Source organism: Chiloscyllium punctatum, chromosome 31, assembly GCF_047496795.1.
Source record: "Chiloscyllium punctatum isolate Juve2018m chromosome 31, sChiPun1.3, whole genome shotgun sequence".
NCBI lineage: Eukaryota > Metazoa > Chordata > Chondrichthyes > Orectolobiformes > Hemiscylliidae > Chiloscyllium > Chiloscyllium punctatum.
In genome coordinates, this window is record NC_092769.1 from 61,719,850 (window position 1) to 61,742,006 (window position 22,157).

Sequence of the window (22,157 nt, forward strand, 5' to 3'; positions counted from 1 at the left end):
CAGCCATGGGAGATGTCCTATCTACATATATCCTGAAAGAATATCGTAAGTTTCAATTACCAAAAGTTACGGTCCCAGTTGATGGTAATACTGCATAAATTGGATCTCTGAGGTAAGATTGTAAGTTTTACGTTTTGCAGTTGAGTTAGGATGGTAGTCAGAAACTTTCAGATGAGGCTGCCAATGTTCTTTCAACAAGACAAGACAAGTTTATTATAAAAGAAAAAAAGCTCTGTACATATATAACAATTTTCAAAGATCTTACCATAAACAGCAATTTAGCTATACTTCTTTCAAACTTGATGAAAAATTTGACGATATTATGGTGACTATTTCCCAAATGCATCTGAACAGCAAAACTGTTAATCACACATTCTGTTTACATATTACGAAATACAAAACAGCCTGATTCATATTTGGTCATTAAAAATTCTGCTTCATAAATGAATCTTATCCACACCACAGAAATTCATCCTCCACAACATTGATGCTGATTAGCTTCACCCAATCTATATGGAAATAAAGTCGTCCATTACTACTGTATTACTCATATTACATGCACACCTATATTTCTGATTTATATTCAAAAGGTAGTGTTATAGTAAGTACAATATTAAATATAAACAGCTGACTGTGTGTGTAACAGAAAGTCCATATATTTACTTTTACCCATACCATTATCATATAAAGTTAGGCTCAGATTGTAAAAGTAGGCAAAAGTGAGGACTTTCCTGATGAAAGGCTTTTGCCCGAAACGTAGATTTTCCTGCTCCTCGGATGCTGCTTGACCTGCTGCACTTTTCCAGCATCACTCGGATCTAAACGCTAGGATTGTAAAAGTCACCAGTGAACATCCTTGTGACCTTAGTGTGAGTAACAGAAAAACACCTCCTGAAATCATTTGTGGATACGTCTCTGCAGGTGTGCCATGAGATGGGATTTCTGAGTGAAGCCTTTCCCACATTCAGTGCAGATGAAAGGTCTCTCTCCAGTGTGAACTCGCTGATGTACCGTGAGTTGAGTTGATCGCCTGAACCCAGTCCCACAGTGAGTACACCTGAATGGTCTCTCATCGGTATGAATATGTTGATGGGACATCAGTTCCCCAGAGCTTTTAAAGCACTTCCCACACTCTGGGCATTTAAAAGGCCTGTCATCAGAGTGAACCCGTTGATGACGCATCAGATCCCCAGAACTTTTAAAGCCCTTCCCACAGTCTGTACATTTAAAAGGTGCCTCCCCAGTGTGAACCCGCTGGTGTGTCAACAGGTGGATTTTCTGAGTGAATCCCTTCCCACACTCAGAGCAGGTGAATGGTCTCTCTCCAGTGTGAGTGCGCTGATGTACACTGAGTTGAGATGACCATCTGAACCTAGTCCCACAGTGAGAGCAGCTGAATGGTCTCTCATCAGTGTGAACACGTTGGTGTAACTTAAGCTCTCCAGAGCTTTTGTAACACTTCCCACAATCTGGACATTTGAAAGGTCTCTCCTCAGTGTGAACCCGTTGGTGTGCCTTGAGGTGGGATGACTCAATGAACCCTTTCCCACACTCAGTACAGGTGAATGGCCACTCTCCAGTGTGAACTCGCTGGTGTGTCAACAGGGTGGAGAACTGAATGAATCCCTGCCCACATTCCGAGCAGATAAATGGCCTCTCTCCAGTGTGAAGCCGCTGGTGTATAGTGAGTTGTGACGATCTCCTAAACCCAGTCCCACAGTGAGAGCACCGGAACGGTCTCTCCTCAGTGTGAATACGTTGATGAAGCATCAGTTCCCCGGAACTTTTAAAGCACTTACCGCAGTCTGAACATTTAAAGGGTCTCTCCTCAGTGTGAACACGTTGATGTGACTGCAGACGGCTGGAACTTTTATAGCACTTCCTGCAGTTTGAACATTTAAAAGGTCTGTCCTCAGTATGAACCTGTTGGTGTGCCTTGAGGTGGGATGATTGAGTAAATCCAATTCCACATTCAGAGCAAGTAAATGGTCTCTCCCCAGTGTGAATGCGTTGGTGAACAGTGAGCTGGGATGACCACTTGAAGCCAGCACCGCAGTCAGAGCATCTGAACCGTCTCTCCTCAGTGTGAACACGTTGATGGGACATCAGATCACCAGAGCTTTTAAAGCACTTCCCACAATATGGACACTTGAAAGGTCTATCCTCAGTGTGAACTCGCTGGTGTGTAATCAGTGTGGAGAACTGAGTGAATCCCTTCCCACACAGGGTGCAGGTGAATGGCCTTTCACCTGTGTGAACACGTTGGTGAATTTTCAGCGCAGAGTGGTGTTTAAATCCTTTCTCACAGTCCTCACATTTCCAAGGTTTATCCCCAGAGTGACTGCATTTGTGGTTCTTGAGGTCAGTTGATTGGTTGAAGCCTTTTCTGCACACAGAACATGTGTACCTGTTCTCCCCACTATGAATCGTGCTTTCCTCTTCCATGGTTAAAATCTGTTGGTATTCTGGTTGTGATAAATTGGGTGACTCCATCAGGTCATTATGTGATGTTTCATTTCTGTTTCCTGCCTGCAAATCCTCCTCTTATCACACCCTGTAAAACTGACCGAAAATGGAAAAGTGAACGAGAGAGAAGCCACAAAACCTTAAAGGCATGTTGTGAAATTATGTTGACAGAATCTGGTGATTTGTGGAGATGGCGTTCAAGAAATATGACCATGAAAGCTGCTAGATTACCACAGAAACTCTACGGTGACGAAAGCTAATGTCAATCAGGGAAGGGAACCTGCTCCATGGTCTGGCCCTACATTGGACTGTATGGCCTGTTGGAGGTCTCACAGGAGGCTCCAAAGCACTAAAGATGTCACCTAGACAGGGGCCGACATGTCCACAAATCAATTTCCCAGCTTGGTGAACGTACCCACAACTATGGCACCTGAGCTACAAATCCTTACGCAAACCTTGTATGGCCTCTATGGAGCAGACAGAGAGAAAAGAGAATGACACAGTTGCATAGAGAGAGAGAGAGAGAGAGAGAGAGAGACAGATCGGTAAGGAAGTAGGAGATGCTGGGGACAACGAAGCAAGCTTTGTTTATCTCAAACTTGACCAGACTTGGAGAGGATCTTCTAAATCCTCAATCACCATCAGTGCAATGGGGACCTTAGGGCAACTTTTTCATGCAGAGAGTGCTAATGAGCTGTCTGAGGAAGTTGTGGAGGCTGGTACGATTACAACATTTAAAAGGCATCTGAATGGATATATGACTAATAAGGGTTTAGAGGGATATGGGCCAAATGCTGGTATATGGGACTAGATTAATTTAGGCTATTTGGTCAGCATGGATCAGCTGGACCGAAGGGTCCGTTCATGCAATATATCTCTATGACCGTAATAATAGATTTTTTTTAGATTAGATTACTTGCAGTGTGGAAACAGGCCCTTTAGCCCAACAAGTCCACACCGACCCTCTGAAGAGCAACCCACCCAGACCCATTCCCCTACATTTACCCCTTCACCGAACACTAGGGTCAATTTAGCATGGCCAATTCACCTAACCTGCACATTTTTGGACTGTAGGAGGAAACCGGAGCACCCGGAGGAAACCCACGCTAACACGGGGAGAATGTGCAAACCCTACACAGACAGTTGCCTGAGATGGGGATTGAACCCAGGTCTCTGGCGCTGTGAGGCTCTGTGAAAACCATCAGCACCAAGTTACCATCCAACTTGCACTGTCCTGACCTGCTTGACGTCCAGTACTGGAGTAAAACAGAACTCTGTCACTGAAATAGGAGGAGGATGATGATAGTCATTCCTTACAGGCCCCATTACGAAGTCTATTCCCCAATTGCGAACTTCATCTGTCACTGGAAACTGTCTGACATTGAAACAACCTTAGTGTCATATTTCATTCCCCAATTGAAATACCAGTCATATGTCCATATGATCATTAAAATCACCTACTTCCACTCATAACATCATCCGATTCCCTCACTCTCAGCTCACCTGCTTCTGAAACTCTCATCTATTACACGGTTAGCTGTAGACTTACCAATCCCCTAACAGCTCTCACATCCCCCATGTTACCACCCCCTCTCCCCAGAATTGAGACCACATCCTCTATGTAATGCAGACCCTTCGTCTTCCATTATAATTGAGACCACCCTCCCCCTGTCTGTCTCTCCACCCTCCTGCAGTCTATCACCCGCCCTTTGCGGCTGCCCCTCCCCCTCCTGCTGACTGTCACCCTGCCCTCTCCCGCTGCCCCTCCCCCTCCTGCTTCCGGTCTCCCCATCCCTCCAGCTTCCCCTCCCCTCCTGCTTCCGGTCTCCCTTTTACTCCTGCACACCCCCTCCACCACTCCCCTCACTGAGCCATCCCCCAGTGACATCACAGCACTGTCCCACAGATGGCCTCGCACGCGCTCTGCAGCACATTGACCCTATAAAGATGGCGCCCCTAGAAACCCGCGCGCGCTCCCAGTGCCCTCACTGAGATGGCGGCCATAAGGCTGGGCCTCCTTTACTCGGATTTCCGAACGCGGGGCTTGGACAGTCTTATCCGGGGTTTGCGGCCCACACAAGTTGTTTATAAAGCCTCTCCGCTCTTTCTCCTCCGATCGCACTCCAACACACAGTCGCCACTCCTCCCCTTTTCTGTCGCCGACCGCAGCCACTGGACAAAGCTGCTCCAAGTCTCTCACTGTGACCGGTCCTGAAGCTCCGCCCATCGTTCACTTTGATTAGTTGGAGGACCCGCCGACGATTGGTCTTCCTGCCCCGCCTCTGGGTTCCTATTGGCCCAGATCCGCCGCCAATCACCCGGACGCCGCAGGGTGAGCAACTGCAGTACCGATGTAGAATCGGTCGGTGGTGGCGCTTGAGGAAGTGGGAGAGCCTGAGGGTGGGTGCAGGGTTTCGAAAATATAGCATGTCGGCTGCAAGCACTAGCGGTTACACCTGCAAACTCTCTTTGCAGAAATAAAACTCTAACCAAACCACACGGTTAGAGTTTTACATTCAGGACCAGGATAACATGCATCTAAAAATGTGAAAGGAGAAAGCTTTCTGTGCTGTGAATGTGGGCAATGATTTCAAATATCAGTGTTACTGTAAAAACACCAAGATACAAACGAGATTGTGACAGTGCTCTTGTTGGGGAAAGAGTTTTAATTCGTTAAAACGTTTGAAAGACACGACACCAGGGAAAATCTGTACATGTGCAGACTCTGTGGAGCAGGCTTCAACTAATAAACTGCCACGAAATGCCATGGGGAAAATTGTGAGGACTGGGAGAGGGTGCAAATGCCCATCTAAGTTGGTACCACATCACTGCAGTCACACTGGGAGAAGCCATTTGCTTCTTCTGAATGTGGAAAAACATTCATCCAGTTCACACAGACAAGGGATCTTTTAAATATCTCTATGACTACAGTGACTGTGCAAATAATTAAATCCTGATCCAGCACAAAGTCATACAATAGAATCTTCAGAGTACAGAAGGTGGTCATTCGGCTCATTGTGCTGGAACTGTCTGTGAAAATGCTGACAATTGAGCCCCTCCTCCTTGCTTCTTCTGCCTTATGAAGAAATATTCCAAATCACTTTTGAAAGTAACTGTTCAATCTGCTTCCAACAGACAATCCGATAACATCGTTCAGATCATCAGAACTGAATTAAAATAATCTCTCCTCATTTGCCCCCTTTGACTTTTTGCTACATACTTTGAAGTTAAGTTCTGTAGTTACCAACCATCCTGAAGTTGGAACATCCTGCAGATGAAACCAGCTTAAAAACTTACCACCCTTCAATGAATTCCCTCTTTAACCTTCTGTGCTCAAAGACTAATAATCTCAGCTTCTCCAGTCTCTCCATGCTCTGTGATCAGACACTCATTTTCAGATTAAACATGTGAGGGAGAAAGTGAACAGTATGGTTCGGCCTCAGATAGTTCCCAGTGAAAGAGATGGATTTGGTCGTAAAGAAACAGAACTTGCATCACTGATTTCGGACATTGGATTGTCTCTTCCTGATTTTTACTTGGAGGAAAGTCCTACAGATCTGGTACCGGATGTGCAAAGAACAATCTGCAATTGGAGGAATAGAAAAAGATGGTGGTGAGATGGAGCAGAGTGTTGTCAGTGTGCCTGCGTAAAACACCACAGTGCTTCTGGGCATTGTTTCCCTGTAGATGAGAAATAGGAGACGCCTGGGACAGGTCCTTGTAGCACACCACGTTCAAGAATTTTGGAGAAGAAATGGAGATTAAAGAGGAGGTGATAGATTGCAATGGTGGTGAGGTCAAGAGTTATTTGTTATCTCATGGTCGGTGATGATCAGGGATTGAAAGGTGAAAGGGACAAAACCAAAACAGTGAGAGAGAGAGAAAGAGACAGAGAGAGAACTGTTCACAATTTTAGTGACCATGGGAGAGTTGGATGGTCAGTTGTTTAGTAGGAATAGGATCAAGGGACTCAGAAGTGGGTCAAATGAACAAGTCCTGATGGGAGATCTAGAAATTAGAGAAATACATGGGTTGAGTTCAAAGAAGAATTTGACACAGTTTGGCCGGGTGAGCTCAGGGAAGGGAAAGACACACAGAGGTTACTCATCAGATGCTCTCACTCCTGATGACAGTCCATCAGTTCCTCACATGTTGGACTTGAAGATGGAGGAGATTGTGAAAGCCCTAGAACTTGGAATAGGAGGGCCCATTCTGCCCCTGAACTTGCTCTGCCATTCAGTTGGATCTTGGCCAGTCATTTATTTTTTGCATTATTCCCATTCTGTCATCCACCTCGGGGAATCTATTGTTTCCTGTATTGAACATTCTCAATTGTTGAAGAATTTCAAAGATTCTGAATGAAAAATCCCTCCTCACTCATTCTTCAGTGGCCTATCCTTTATTCTGAGTTGAGATCCCTTAGTTCTAGACTCAACAGCCATGGGGAATGTCCTATCTACACCTACCCTGAAAGAATATCGTAAATTTCAATTCTCAAAAGTCACGGCCTCAGTTGACACACCACTGAGTTCACATAGACAAGAGATCTTTTAAATGTCGAAATGACTACAGAGACTTCTTCTCCGTTAATCACAGCCAAAACTGATCTATGTTCAGTGGAATCTCCTGCAGATGTTACTAAATTTAGTCCAGTTTTACTGCCGAAGGCAAAAAAAGAACTATAGTTGCTGGAGATTTGAAACAAAAACAGAAATTGCTGGAGAAATTCTGCAGGCCTGGCAGTGTCTGAGGGAAGGAATCAAAATACTGAGGGCCAGCCAAATCCTTCTGTAATCGATAGGAACTGTCTTCAACAAATAGTTAAAAATCCATGGAATTCAGTGTTAGAACAAGAAAATTATGTAAAGAAGCAGGCCATTTGGCCCAACATGTCCACACTGACCCTCTGAAGAGTAACCCACCCAGACCCATTCTCCTGCCTTAATAATTGATATTTCCCCTGACTAATGCACCTACTCAATACATCCCAAATACTACGGACAATTTAGCATGGTAAATTCACCTAGATTGCACATCTTTGGACTGTGGCAGGAAACCCATGCAGACACAAGGAGAATGTGCAATCTCCTCACAGACAGTCACACAGTGCTGGAATCGAATCTAGGTTCCTTGTGCTGTGAGGCAGCAGTGCTAACCACTGTGCCACCTGCAGAAATTTAATTAAAAAGAAAAACAAAATCAATCCTGGAAAACTGAAAAAACAAAATGGATATTGGTATTCCATCATTATAAAATGATAAATTCATGATAACAGTTTCAGATAAGACTCTAGCAATGAACACTTGCCAACACCAATCTTGGTGCTGTTAGACCCCCTCTTGACCAATCAATATATGGGTATTTAAAAATGAAACTTAATATTTTGTCAACATCTTCCATGGTCACACTCTTGGTAAAGTATAATTTCTAGCTCATCTTGGATTGCCAAACAGTTTCAGCTTTATCAATGTAGTAGAAACTTAAAACCTGTAGATTCACTTCCAGTCAGGAACACATTGGTTTTCTACTCATCTCTGACTTGAAGCACATTTCCAGCATTCAATGTTGTTCTTCCTATGACTCTAGAGATTCTGTTCTATATCTAGGAGCTCTGAGCCATAGGAGACAGTGGCTGGGACACATTCCTTCTTCACGGCAGAATAAACTCACACTGGAGCTTTGCTGTCAGTGAAGAGGAGACGAGAAAGATCAAAGTGCTATTTGTGCTTCTCAGTGTGACTCGGAAGGAAATATCCACGCTTAAGTTCTGTTGCTGTCATATGATCCTCCCCCGAGACTGTTGTTTCTAATCTCCAGATGAATACAAACACTCAGGATTCAAACAATCTACACTGACATGTTTGAAACAAACCTGATTTATTTGACATTTCTCCAGAATATTAAACTCCAGTCCAATTTCAGAGGTTAGAAACATCATCAGAAAAAAAACTCCAAAGGTCAGAATAAAGACATTTGAAAGTTATGGCACAGGTGGAGGCCACTTGGTCCATTGTGGTTATGTGGCTGAAATAGAACTATCTAAGCTGATCCCATTTTACTGATCTTTATACATAAAGCTGTATATTCTGCATTCTAAGTGTATCCGTGTCCTTTTATTTTAATACAATGAGATTTCTGCCTCTATCAGACAGAGAATTCCAACTCCCCACCATCTCTATGTGAAATGATTCCTCCCTTCCCCCTTCTTTCTGTGAAATATTTTAAATCTAAAACCTCCAGTTACCAACCTCGCTATTAATGAATAGCTCATTCCGATCCACTCTGTCTGGACTCCTATCTTATCACTTAAATTAAATCTCACCTCAGTCTGCTTCTCTTCCACAGAAAACAACCTCAACCTATCCAACCTTTTATCAGAGCTATAATTCTCCAATTCTAGAAACACTCTCATCAATCTCCTCTGCACCCTCCCTGGTGTGATCACGTCTATCCTGGAATGTGGGGCCAGAACGGAGTGTCATATTTTAGCTATCGTCAAATGAGTGTTCTTGTCAGTAACAAGAATTGTGTGCCTGGCAGACAGGGTGATGAAGAAGGTATTTGGCATACTTGCCTTCAGTGGTCAGAGCACTGAGTACAGGAGTTGAGATGTCATGTTACAGCTGTACAAGACATTGATGACACCACATTTGTAGCACTGCGTACAATTCTGGTTACCCTGGTACAGGTAGGATATCATTAAACTGGAAAGCATGCAAAAAAGAGTTACTAGAATGTTACCAAGACTGGATGCTTTGAGTTAAAAAGAGAGGATGCATTGTCTGGGACTTTTTTTCCCCTGCAGTATAGGAGGCTGAGGGGTGATATTACAGAGGTTTATAAAATTATGAAGGACACAGATAAGCCATGACTTTTTCCCAGAGTAGAGGAGTCCAGAATTAGAGGGCACAGGTTTGAGGTGAGATAGAAAGCTTTAATAAGGGTAACCTTTTCACACAGAGGGTAGTGCACATATTTAATGAGCTGCCAGAGGAAGTGGTAAAGGCAAGACACAATTACAACATTGAAAAGACATTTAGACAGGGACATGGATAGGAAAGGGTTAGAGAGATATAAGCCAAACGCAGGCAAATGCAACTAGTTCAGTTTCGTAAAGCTGTTTGACTTGAGTAAGTTTGGGCTGAAAGGCCTGTTTCAGTGCTGTATGACTCTGTGACTGTAATTATCCTGGTTTTCCCATATGGAACTCGTGTGCAGTCCATGGGACTGGGATTCCCTACACTATGTTTATTTATGAACTAAATCAAAACAAACTTCAGTTTAAAATAAAGATAGATTCATTCGCTACACACTAACCAACTTCTTCCCTTATACAGAAGTCACCATTTTATAGTAAGTAAACCAAAATATTTTTCTTAATTATCATGATTATTGAAACACTACAGATTTTAAGTTGCTTACAATTCAGATGTCCTCACTATTACAATCATTTTGTAGGTTAGCTTTATCTTTATCAGTGACATTTGATGAATTGAACACTGATTGTACTGAAATATCAAAATGTCTTGAGTTTTATGATAATTAAAAGAGGTTCACTTTCTAGTTCACTCATGTGATGAACAGAACTGCCCTCGGTACTCCAGCTGTGTTTTAACTCATATTTTCTAAAGTTCCAGCACAATCTCCATGTTTTTATATTCTAGGTTCAACTAAACCCCTCACTAACCTCTTTATGTACCCATCCAGCCATCTTCGGGTATCTGTGGACATCATTCGATGTGCTCACTGTTCCTCTAAACTTCTCAGTTTCCGATGAATTATTGTACATTCCCTTTCCCTGTTAGCCCCTCCCCTCCCAGATTCCTTATCTCCAGAATGAATTCCATTGGCCATGTTTCTGCCCTTTTGGCTAGTCCATTGACATCATGCAGTCTGCAGCTTTCTTTCTCATTATCCATTTTATGGCCAACTTCTGTCATATTTATAAATCTTCCTCATTATGGCCCCTACATTGAAATCTAGATCCTTGACCTCTACCAAGAAACTGTGGAGCCCCATCGGAAATGGGCAGTCAGATAAGGCTCAGTCCCGACGATAGGTCACAGCAGCATTCTTAGTAGAATCCAATTGCTGCTCTTGCAGGTGAAGTTGCTGGTGTGTCAGGAGGATGTGAGACTGAGTGAATCCTTTCCTGCACACAAACCAGATGTACGCTCCCAACCTCAAGTGAATTTTTTGATGTTTCAGCTGATACTGTTTACTTTTAAACCTATTCTCACAGTCACAATATTGAAAAGGTCTGCTGTCAATGTGAACAAGTTGGTGTTCTGTGAAATCGGAAGACTGAGTGAATCACTTGCCACACAGGGAGCAGTCTCTCCCCAGTATGAACTCACTGGTGGATCAGAAAATCAGATGAATCAACAAATTCCTGCTCACACTCAGCACAGGAGAATGGCCTTTTCCCAGTGTGAACTTGATGGTGCCTCAGCAGGTGGGATAATAGAGTGAATCCTTTCCCAGACACAAAGCAAAGGAATGGCTTCTTCTCAGTGTGGGTGTCATGGTGTTTAAGAAAATGCTTTCTGCTTTTAAATTTCTTCTCACAGTCAAGACATCCAAAAGATCTCTCATCAGTGTGAACAAAATGATGTGTCAGAAGATAGGATGAACTAGTGAATCCCTGCCCAATCTGAATTCCCTTATGTCGCACAGTGGCTCAGCGGTTAGCACTGCTGCCTCACACCGCCAGGGACACAGGTTCGATTCCTGCCTTGGGCAACTGTCTGTGTGGAGTTTGCACATTCTCCTTGCATCTGCATGGGTTTCTTCACACAATCCAAAGATGTGCGATGCTAAATTGCCCACAGTGTTAGATGCATTAGTCAGGGGTAAATGTAGGAAAATTGGTCTGGATGGGTTACTCTTCGGAGGGGTCGGTTTGAACTTGTTGGGCCAAATGGCCTGTTTCCACATTGTAGGGAATCTAATCTCATCTTATAATAGATTTCCCACACACAAAGAGATTATGGTTTCTCCCCAGTTAGAATGCGTTAGTGGTTCAGTACATCCTTTCTACGTTTAAAGGTCTTCTTGCAGTCAGAACATTTAAAATATCTCTCTTCAATATGAATAAGTTGGTGGGTCAGGAGGTGGAATGATTGAATGAATCCTTTCCCACACACTTTGCAGGTGAATGGTCTCCTCCCCAGTGTGTTGATACATCTATGTTGATGTATCAATATATCCTAGCCGCTTTTAAAGCTCTTCTCACAGTCAGAACATTTAAAGGGTCTCTCATCAGACTGAATCTGCTCATGAGTCCAAAGGGTTGATAAAACATTAAATCCCTGCCCACACATGGAGCTGGTGAATGGCCTCTTCCCGGTGTGAATGTGCTGGTGTATGTACAGGCTCAATGACTGAGTGAATTGCTTCGCACACACCGAGCAGCCTCTCCATTGTGATTGCTTGATGAGTTTCCAATTTTGAGGATTAACGGAATCCTTTCCCATCATCCCCACATTCCCATGGTTTCTCCGTGGTGTTGCTCTCCTTAAGTCATTCCAGGTTCAATGTCTGACTGAAACTGATCTGCACAGACAGAACACATGGACAGTCTCTCTCCGTTGTGGTGGGTGTAATTATTTTTCAGGCTGCATAGTTAATGCTGTTTCCACAGTCAGTGCACTGGAACACTCTCACACTTGTGTGTGTCTTGGTGGTTTTGCAGTCACACTAATGTTTAAAATCTCCTCTCACAGACAGTGTTTCACCTTCCACATTCAGAGGTGTCAGTAATGTTCAGGTCCTGTTGAATTGGGTCACTCTGTCAGACCTTGATGTGTTGATTCTGATTTGGAAATACAACACAAAAATATCCTGTAAAAGGAGGTTAAACTGAAATACTTGGAACATGAAATGAGCAGACAGGCCATTCAGTCCAATTCCTGCTGATTTATTTCTTCCCTCTTATTCCATTCACCTCATTCTCAGTCTTTCAATTGATGTTTCCATCCTTTTCCCCAGTCAGACTCAGACTCTTGTGGATGACATAATCAGTTCACACAACCATTTACAGCATGACCTGCAGCCTGGGTCTTTAAGAGGCCTCTCCTATGTGTGAATTCACTGGTGGGTCTGCAGAGCAGATGTTTCAGTGAATCTCTTTCCAGATTTAGTGCTGTTGATTGGTCTCCCCTCAGAGTGAACACGTTGGTGTCTCAGCAGATGGGATGACTGTATGAATCTCTTCCCACATTTCATGCAGGAGAATGGTCTCTCCCCAGTGTGAACTCTTTGATGTACAGTGAGGTCAGATGACCACCTGAACCTAGCCCCACAGTGACAGCATCTGAATGGTCTCTCCTCAGTGTGAATACGTTGATGGACTATTAGTTCTCCGGAGGTTTTAAAGCACTTCCCGCAGTCTGTGCAGTGAAAAGATCTTTTGTCAGCATGAACATGTTGATGGTACTGAAGTCCCCCAGAACTTTTATAGGATTTCCCACACTCTGGGCAGTTAAAAGGCCTCTCGTCAGTGTGAACTCGTTGATGACGCATCACTTCCCCAGAACTTTTATAGCATGTCCCACAATCTGGACATTTAAAAGGTCTCTCATCAGTGTGAACTCGTTGGTGGTACATCAGTTCCCAAGAACTCTTATAACACTTCCCACAATCTGCACAGCTAAAAGGTCTCTCATTAGTGTGAACACGTTGATGACGCATTAGTTCCCCAGAACATTTATAACACTTTGCACAGTCTGTGCACTTGAAAGGTCTCCCATCATTGTGAACACGTTCATGACGTATCAGCTCGCCAGAACTTTTGTAGCATTTTGCACACTCTGAACATTTAAAGGGTCTCTCATCAGTATGAACACGTTGATGAGCCGTAAGTTCGCCAGAACTTTTAAAACACTTCCTGCAGTTTGGGCATTTAAACGGCCTCTCATCAGTGTGAACACGTTGATGGGACATTAGATTGCTGGAACTTTTATAGCACTTCCCACAATCTGGGCATTGAAAAGGCCTCTCCTGAGTGTGAACCCGTTGGTGTGTGAGTAGGGTGGATGGCTGCATGAATCCTTTACCACACTTCGAGCAGGTGAATGGCCTTGCCCCTGTGTGGCTGTGTTGGTGAATTTCCAGCTCAGATGGGCACCTGCATCCTTTGCCACAATCCCCACATTGCCACCTTTTCTTCCCAGTGTGAGTGCACTTGTGGTTCTTCAGGCCAGAAGATTGTTTGAGGCCGTGTCCACACAAGGAACACAAATGTGCTTTTTCCCAGATATAAATGGATTCTTTTTCTTCCATGTTCAATATCTGCTGATATTCAGGTTGTGACAAACTGAGCAAATCCATCATATCCTGATTTGATGTTTGGCTTGAATTTCCCAACTGCAAATCTTCCCCTTCTAACATCCTGTGAGATTGATTTAAAACAGAAAAAAGGAAGACAGAATGCACAAAACAGGAAATTAGAAATTGATCTCAATGAAACTGGTAACTTATAGGAATGGGGCTCTCAGAAAAAGTGGGAATGTAAACTGCTGAATCAATGCAATACGTGAACCCGTTATGAATGTCCACCAGGGAAGGGTAACTGCCATCTGGTCAGGATCGACACAAGACTCTGGCCTGTAAGGGAGGACAGAAATGAAGAGAGTGAGAGAGAGAAAACATGGCTGGAGAGTAAGACTGGGGAAGGGAAAAGAGTATGCAAGGTGGGAGAAAGAGGGAGCGCAAAGAATAGAAGCAAGCAGGAGCATAGAAGAGTGAGAGGGCTGTTTGTGAGTAAGGCCTGTGCAAAAGAAAGGGAAGCCACGTGTGTGGGAGTGAGATAAATCAGCAGCACATAGTTACTGGATATTAGAAATATTAGAAGCCCTACAGTGTGGAAACAGGCCCTTCAGCCCAACAATTGGTCAGAGTATTGAGTAAAGGAATTGGGAGGTCATGTTGCGGCTGTACAGGACATTGGTTAGGCCACTGGTGGAATATTTCATGCAATTCTGGTCTCCTTCCTATCGGAAAGATGTTGTGAAACTTGAAAGGGTTCAGAAAAGATTTACAAGGATGTTGCCAGGATTGGAGAATTTGAGCTATAGGCAGAGGCTGAACAGGCTGGGGCCGTTTTCCCTGAAGCGTCGGAGGCTGAGGTTTACAAAATTATAGAGGTTTACAAAATTATGAGGGGCAGGGATACGATAAATAGACAAAGTCTTTTCCCTGGGGTCAGGGAGTCCAGAACTAGAGGGCATAGGTTTAGGGTGAGAGGGAAAAGATATAAAAGAGACCTAAGGGGCAACGTTTTCACGTAGAGGGTGGTGTGTGTATGGAATGAGCTGCCAGGGGGAGTGGTGGAGGCTGGTACAATTGCAACATTTAAGAGGCATTTGGATGGGTATACGAATAGGAAGGGTTTGGAGGGATACGGGCCGGGTGCTGGCAGTTGGGACTAGATTGGGTTGGGATATTTGGTCGGCATGGATGGGTTAGACCGAAGGGTCAGTTTCCATGCTGTACATCTCTATGTCTCTAAGTCCACACTGACTCTCCGAACAGTAATCCACCCAGACCCACTCCTCTATTACTCCACATTTAACCCTGACCAATGTATCTAACCTGCACATCCCTGCGCACTATGGGCAATTTAACATTGTCAATTCACCTAACCTGCACATCTTTGCCTTGTGGGAGAAAGCCCACACAGACACAGGGAGAATGTGCAAACTCCACACAGACATGCTGGAATCGAACCCGGGTCCCTGGTGCTGTGAGCCAGCAGTGCTAACCACTGAGCCACCACGCCACCCTAAATGGGTGGATGTAGTGATGGAATTCTCATTTAGATATGATCAGAAGAAATCATGATAAACTATCACATGGGGTTAAAAACACTAATTTTTAAAGGTAGAGGAGGTTAGACAACGGCAAAGAAGTGATCAGGCAAGACAGGGATAAAACAGAGCAATAGATGGACATATATTCAGATCCACTTCAAACAGCTCACACCAGCCTCACACACGTGAAAAACTGCACACCAAGATCAGCATTGAATCGTAGATGAATGCTCAATAATACTCACCTTTGGAAAGATTTTATCGTGATTAAATGTAAAATCTCCTGCTGGATCTTGCAGCTGAGAAGACAGCAGAACTGGATTCAAAGAAAATGTTCAGAAATTTCATGTCTTCCACTTCTCTGTAAAATGAGGTGACGAAAGAAATAAGTATCAGTCAAGGAAGAAATTCAGAAGAGGCAAACATTTCTCATGATCTTAGTATCTGTTAAAGGATCTCCAAAATCCATCACCATCAGTTCAGGAAGGGAACTTACAACATAATTTGAGGGATGAGGTATTTAAATTACAAGGTTATGTTGTAGAGAGTGGACGTCAACTCATGGAGCATTTCAGAGAACATCTCTGGGACACTCGCACCAAACACCCACTGCCCTGTAGCTGACCACTTCAACTCCCCCACCCACTCCCCCAAGGACATGCAAGTCCAGGGTTACCTGCACTGCCAAATCAAAGGCACACACCAATTGAAGGAAGGATGCCTCCTCTTCCGCCTTGGGACCCTTCAACCACACAGCATGAATATCGATTTCACTAGTTTCCAAATCTCCCCTCCACCAACCTCATCCCAAATCCAACTCTCCAATTTGGCACTGCCCTTTTGACCTGTGCTTTATACGTGACCATCTTTATTTTCACCTATGTGCTTCTCCCTCCCCATCGACCTACTACAATTACCCCCCCACTTGCATCCACCTATGGTGGCTAGCACTGCTGCCTCACAGCACTAGGGACACCCTATCTGCATCCACCTGTGGTGGCGTGGTGGCTAGCACTGCTGCCTCACAGTGCCAAGAACCTGGGTTCGATTCCCACCTCATGTGACTGTCTGTGTGGATCTGTGTGGCACATTCTCCCTGCATCTGCATGGGTTTCCTTCAGGTGCTCCGGTTTCCTCCCACAATCCAAATTAGTATAGGTTAGGTAAATTGACCATGCTAAATTGCCCATAGTGCATTAGTCAGATGAAATGGGTCTGTGTAGGTTACTCTTCGAAGGGTCGGTGTGGACTTGTTGGGCTGAAGGGCCTATTTCCCACTGCAGATAATCTCATCTCATCTCATCTCCCATCTTCTCACTAGCCCCATCTATTTATCTCATCCCCCTCCACATTCCTGAAGAAGGATTTATGCCTGAAATGTTGACTCTCCTGCTCCTCGAATGCTGCCTGACCTGCTGTGCTTTTCAGCGACACACTTTTCGACCCTGACTTCTCCAGCATCTGAAGTCCTCACTTTCTCCTACTTGTAGAGAGGGGGGTTGAGAGTTTGATGGATGTGTCCTTAGGTCAGGACGTCTTTCCGGCCGCCAATATTGTTCTTCCAAAGAATATTTCGACAGCAGAAGGCTTGAAATGAAAGAAAGAGAAAAATATTGAAAAGTAGAATCAATCTTCAATGACAATTGATTTGAATGGCGCGTTAAATACCCAGCATCCCGTGCGGTGTTGAAGGTCCTCTTTCTCCACATCAGGAACGGGACGCGTGCGCACTACTGGCTCGATCCGTGCATTGGAACCGACACCGACAGCGGAGACGCTCTTTTCGAAACGGCAAGGTCGGGGAGCCGGAGGGAATGGTGGATACGGACAATGGATAGACAGGGTTTATAAAGGCAAGCAGCGAGAGGCGAGCACCTTGTAAGAGAAGCTGCAGGTTAGTTCTTTGCAGTTTCGAGTCTTTTATCCAGGAACGGTCCGAGGTGAACGGACGCCATCTTGGCGATGATACAAGGCGCATAACGTCACAGTCCAGGGCGGGGCCTGAGAATGAATCTTGCAGATGCTGGAAATCTGAGATTAAACCAGAAAGTGCTGGAGGAACTCAGCAGGTCTGACAGCATCTGTGGTGCGACAGAGACACAGAAACGACAGAGTTAACGATTCCATTCTATTGTGCATCTTCTTCAGAACCCAGGAGGTGCAGCTTCCTTGGCGATAGCCTTTTCTGTAACTTCACCCGCATGTTATATTTGCAACAAACAGAAGTCCACATTAATCCCAGGATTTCACTGGATGGGATTTTTTTTAGCGAACCTGTTCTGATGTGTTATGACCACATCTCTGGTGCAGGTTTAACTTAAGAATCCAGACTTTCTTAGCCAGTGTAATGTTCCTCAGGGTAGAGCTGCTTCATCAATAACTTTCCCTTCCGATGTTGACAGATGATTGCATCATTTGTGATGGCTCAGATACTGAGATAGTGCATGTGTGAAGCTTCCAAGATCAGCATAAGTGGCAAGTAACATGCATGTCACATTTGTGTCTGGCAATGACCATCTTCAACAATAGAGAATTTGAGTATCACTCCTTAACATTCAGTGGCATTACCATTGTTGAATTCTTGACTATCAGCATCCTGGAGGTTACCATTGACCAGACTGACCATATAAATACAGTTGCTGCAAGAACAGGGGAGAGGCTAGAGATCTTGCAGCGAGAAATTCACTTTGTAACTATCCAACATCTGTCCACCATTTGCAAAACATAAGTCAGGTATGATATGAATTGCTCTCCACTTACGTGAATGGATGCAGCTTTAACAACACTCAAGAAGCTTGACACCATGTGGGACAAAACAGCCCTGTTGGTTACCCATCACCTTCACCATTCACTTTCTTCACCATTGATGCACAGTAGCAGCAAAGGGTATCATCTCTCTTGTGTGAGGACAGGGAGCTTGTGGTGTCCCCCTGTGGGCTATGTACCTCCCACAACAAGTTGGCATCTCAGGGTACCCAATGTCTCAGCGACACTGGGGACATCAATCTGGTTTAATCAGGAATGGTCCTTTTGTGTGTAGGAGTGGTTTTCACTCTTGTATTATGGATCATATGTTAGGAGGGATTGCAATAGAGAAAGAATGTTTCTCAGAAATTGGATTTGTTTGTTCTGAGATTTTACTATGTACAGACAATCATAATGTTTGTAAATCATTTCACAGAGCAATAGAAAGAAAGACATTGAAGATGGGAAGTCAAGTTGAACACAATATCAAGATCTAACAGTGCCATTCAATTCACTGTGACTGGAAGGGAACACGATTACCTGGTATGTCTGTGGGAAAAGGTTTCAAACATCAGTGTGGGTTGTAAAGTGCCAACACGCAAACACACCTAAGTGTGAATGTTCTAGTGAACTAACTGCAAAAATTATTTAACATCATCCAGTTACCAATCTGAAAAAATATCCACAGAGCAGAGAAATTGTGCACACATTGCATTTATGAACAAGGATTCAACAGTTCATCCAACTTGGAGAGATGCCAAACGATCAGCACCATGGAAAAACCGTGGAAATGTGTGGATTGTGGGAAGGAATACAAATATCCAGGCCAACTGGAAGCTCATCGACGCAGACACTCTGGGGAGAGACCATTCATGTGCTCCGTGTGTGGGAAGGGATTTGCTCGCTCATCCAGCCTCGTGTCACACCAGTGGGTTCACAGTGACAAGAGACCTTTTAAATGCTCTGACTGTGGGAAAAGCTTTAAAAGTTCAAAAGGTCTAATTCAACATCGACCTGTTCACACAGGGGAGAAATCATTCAGCTGTTCCACATGTGGGAAGGAATTCACTTGGGGATCCAGCCTAATGTCACACAAACGTCTTCACCACGGGGAGAGAAGCTTCATCTGCTCGGTGTGTGGGAAGGCATACACTTCACGCTCCAGCCTAATGTTACACAATCGGGTTCACACTGGAGAAAGACCATTCATCTGCTCTGTGTGTGGGAGGGGATTCACTTCATCATCCATCCTAATGTCACACAGTCGAGTTCACACTGGAGAGAGACCTTTTACCTGCTCTGTGTGTGGGAGAGGATTCACATCATCATCCAGCCTAAGGTCACACTGTCGAGTTCACACTGGAGAGAGACCTTTTACCTGCTCTGTATGTGGGAGGGGATTCACATCATCATCCAGCCTAAGGTCGCATAAGCCATCTCATACTGGAGAGAGACCATTCATCTGCTCTCAGTGTGGAAAGAGCTTCAGTCAGTTATCCAGCCTCACTAAACATCAACGTGTTCATAGTGGGGAGAAACCATTCACCTGCTCCATATGTGGGAAGGGATTCACTTGTTCTTCCCACCTCACTTATCACAGGCATGTTCACACTGGAGAGAGACCATTCATCTGCTCGGTGTGTGGGAAGGGATTTATTAAATCAGCACAGCTTCTGATACACCAGCGTGGTCACACGAGAGAGAGACCATACACCTGCACAGAGTGTGGGAAGGGATTCACTCGGTCATCTGTACTGAGTGAGCACCAGCGTATTCACACTGGGGAGAAACCTTTTACCTGCTCTGTGTGTGGGAAGGGATTCACTCGGTCCTCCAATCTCAGCAGACACGGACTTGTTCACACCGATGAGAGACCATTTAAATGTTGTGAGTGTGAGAAGAGCTTTAGAAGCAGCAATGATTTGATGAAACACCAGCAAACACATTCTGCAGAGAGACCATTCACCTGTTCTGTGTGTGGTAAAGGATTCAATGATTCATCCACACGTCTGAGACACCAGCGAGGTCATATGTGATTATATTCTGCTGTTACTACACCCAGGACTGAACCATCTTTACTCTGATGTTTGGGGTTTACTTTAGTGGATGTGAATGTTCTATTTAATTGGATCTTTGTTTAATTGTCCTGCTATTAATCACATAAGATACAGAGTTTGTGTCCCTGATTTCTCTCCAATTAGAGGAGACTGAGAGATACACCATTACTAACCTGAAGCCCTTGTGAAGTGCAGCCACTGTTGTTGGAGGTACAGCAGCTAAATTGTGTGCACAAACTCTTAGAAACAGAAATAAGAATCTGGAAATACTCAGAAGGTCAGGTAGCTTGTTTGGAGAGCAGAGTTGACAACAGAAACATGGCTATGACAGACACTCTTTCAGGAATGATTATTAAGGGATGCATATTAAATAGTAAAACTGAGAGATCTGTTCTCCTCCTCTTTGAAATAACTTCATGGGATCTTTTAAGTCCACCTGTGAGGACAGATGTGGCGCTTCAGCTAAAGATTTCCTCCCAAAGACAGGATCACTGATCGTGCAGTGCTCCCTCAGTCCTGCACCAGTATATCAGCTGTGATTTTTACAGAGAAGAGTCCAGATGGGATGTTTGAACTCTCAACATTCTGAGACAGAGATGAGGTTGAAACCACTGAACATTAATACCACATAATTACTCCAGATTATTTCAGATCTGACACTTTTGTATGACAGAGTTGTTATGGTATAGAAGGATGCCATTCAGTCCATTGTATTAGTACTGACTGTTTGTTTGAACATCATTCTTGCTCTTACACCTTTGGTTATTCTCATGGCCATGTTCACCCATTGGGCTCTTGGTCAAAACCAAGTGGATGTGTGCTTTTAAACAGGGTACAATGATTTGCAGAGCAGCACAAGAGCGCAAGGGGGAGGGGGTTGCTGACTGAGTGGATCCTTTTCCACTCTGAGTGGGTAAACAGCCTCTCCTCAGTGTGAACCTGCTGGTGTCTCAGCAAGATAGCTGACCGATTAATCCTTTCCTACATTCAGAGCAGGTGAATGGCCTCTCCCCAGTGTGAATTGGCTGGTGAATCAGCAGTGCAGGTGAATTAGTGAATCCCCATCCACAATCAGGACTGGGAACAGCTTCTTTGTAGAATGAAGTTGTGGGTGTATATGCAGGCAGGATGATGTGGTATATCCCTTCCCCCGCTTGGGAGAGGAACGCACTTTCTCACCAGGTGTGAATTCACTGGTATGTAGGGAGATCAGTTAATCACTTGAACCCTGTCCCACAGTGAGTGCACACAAATGCCTTTCATCAGAGTGAACATGTTGATGAAGCATAGTTCCCTGGAACTTTTATGGAAGTTCCAGCAGTTTGAATATTTAAAAGGTCTCTTATCTGTGTGAACTCAGTGGTGTAGCTAGTGTGATGACTGAGTGAATCCCTTCATGCACTCAAAACAAATGAATGGCCTCCCCCATTGTGACTGAATTAATGAGTTTCTAATTCAAACTGGTTTTTGAATCCTTTCCCACAACCCCATACATTTCCAAAATTTCTCCACAGTGTGGGTATCCATCAGTCTCTCCTGGTTCAATGATTAATTCTCCACACAGAGAGCATTTGTTCATTTCTCTGCTTTGTGAATCATGTGATGTTTTCTCAGACTGCAACTGCCTTGAGCTCTTTTCAGTTGTTAGTGCAGTGGAACCACTGGTATTTTCTCCATTTACCCTGATGTTTGAAATCTTTTCCCACATTCAGAACATAAAAGATTTCCTCCTTTCACATTTCCAAGTGTGACTTTACCATTGTGTTAGGTGGGAGTTTCTGTAAATCCTCACACCCTGTAAAGAGAGTTAACAGGAAGGCTCACCCCTGTTAAGTGGAAGGTCAGAAGTTACACAATGTCAGGTTATAGTCCAACAGATTTATTTGAAATCACAAGCTTTCAGATCACTGCTCCTTCATCAAAGAAGTGAAGAGAAACACGCAGGTACAGAATTTATAGGCAGAGAGATCAATAGATTTACAAACAAGAGTTACACTCAGGGGAGACATTTCAACTGTTTGAACTCTAGGAGAGTTGTAAAAGCCCTGAGGAGCTGAAGTTACACCAATGTGTTCAC

The 22,157-nt window shown here is 44.2% G+C and overlaps 4 protein-coding genes across 6 annotated transcripts in view; 2 read left to right on the forward strand and 2 right to left on the reverse strand.

Annotated features, from left to right (window-relative positions):
* Positions 1-22,157, forward strand: part of LOC140456988 (uncharacterized) — an 86,292-nt gene that overhangs the window by 40,094 nt on the left and 24,041 nt on the right. The window lies entirely within an intron of this gene.
* On the reverse strand, positions 236-4,707 carry LOC140456981 (uncharacterized). 3 transcript variants are annotated; one of them, XM_072550855.1, is made up of 2 exons: positions 4,490-4,707; positions 236-2,562 (listed from the first exon to the last, which is right to left on the reverse strand). In XM_072550855.1, exon 2 carries the CDS (start codon positions 2,491-2,493, stop codon positions 898-900), a length of 1,596 nt encoding a protein of 531 aa, XP_072406956.1. In that variant the 5' UTR covers positions 2,494-2,562; positions 4,490-4,707; the 3' UTR covers positions 236-897. The 3 variants fall into 3 exon arrangements, with proteins under 3 accessions (XP_072406956.1, XP_072406955.1, XP_072406957.1); XM_072550854.1 differs by having other exon boundaries at positions 4,456-4,707; XM_072550856.1 differs by lacking the exon at positions 4,490-4,707 and adding an exon at positions 3,706-4,109.
* On the reverse strand, positions 8,327-17,265 carry LOC140456983 (uncharacterized). The gene is made up of 4 exons (XM_072550857.1): positions 17,154-17,265; positions 16,691-16,865; positions 15,524-15,639; positions 8,327-13,858 (listed from the first exon to the last, which is right to left on the reverse strand). Exon 4 carries the CDS (start codon positions 13,855-13,857, stop codon positions 12,556-12,558), a length of 1,302 nt encoding a protein of 433 aa, XP_072406958.1. The 5' UTR covers position 13,858; positions 15,524-15,639; positions 16,691-16,865; positions 17,154-17,265; the 3' UTR covers positions 8,327-12,555.
* On the forward strand, positions 17,004-21,816 carry LOC140456984 (uncharacterized). The gene is made up of 2 exons (XM_072550858.1): positions 17,004-17,172; positions 18,460-21,816. The coding sequence occupies exon 2, from the start codon at positions 18,797-18,799 to the stop codon at positions 20,057-20,059; it is 1,263 nt and encodes a 420-aa protein (XP_072406959.1). The 5' UTR covers positions 17,004-17,172; positions 18,460-18,796; the 3' UTR covers positions 20,060-21,816.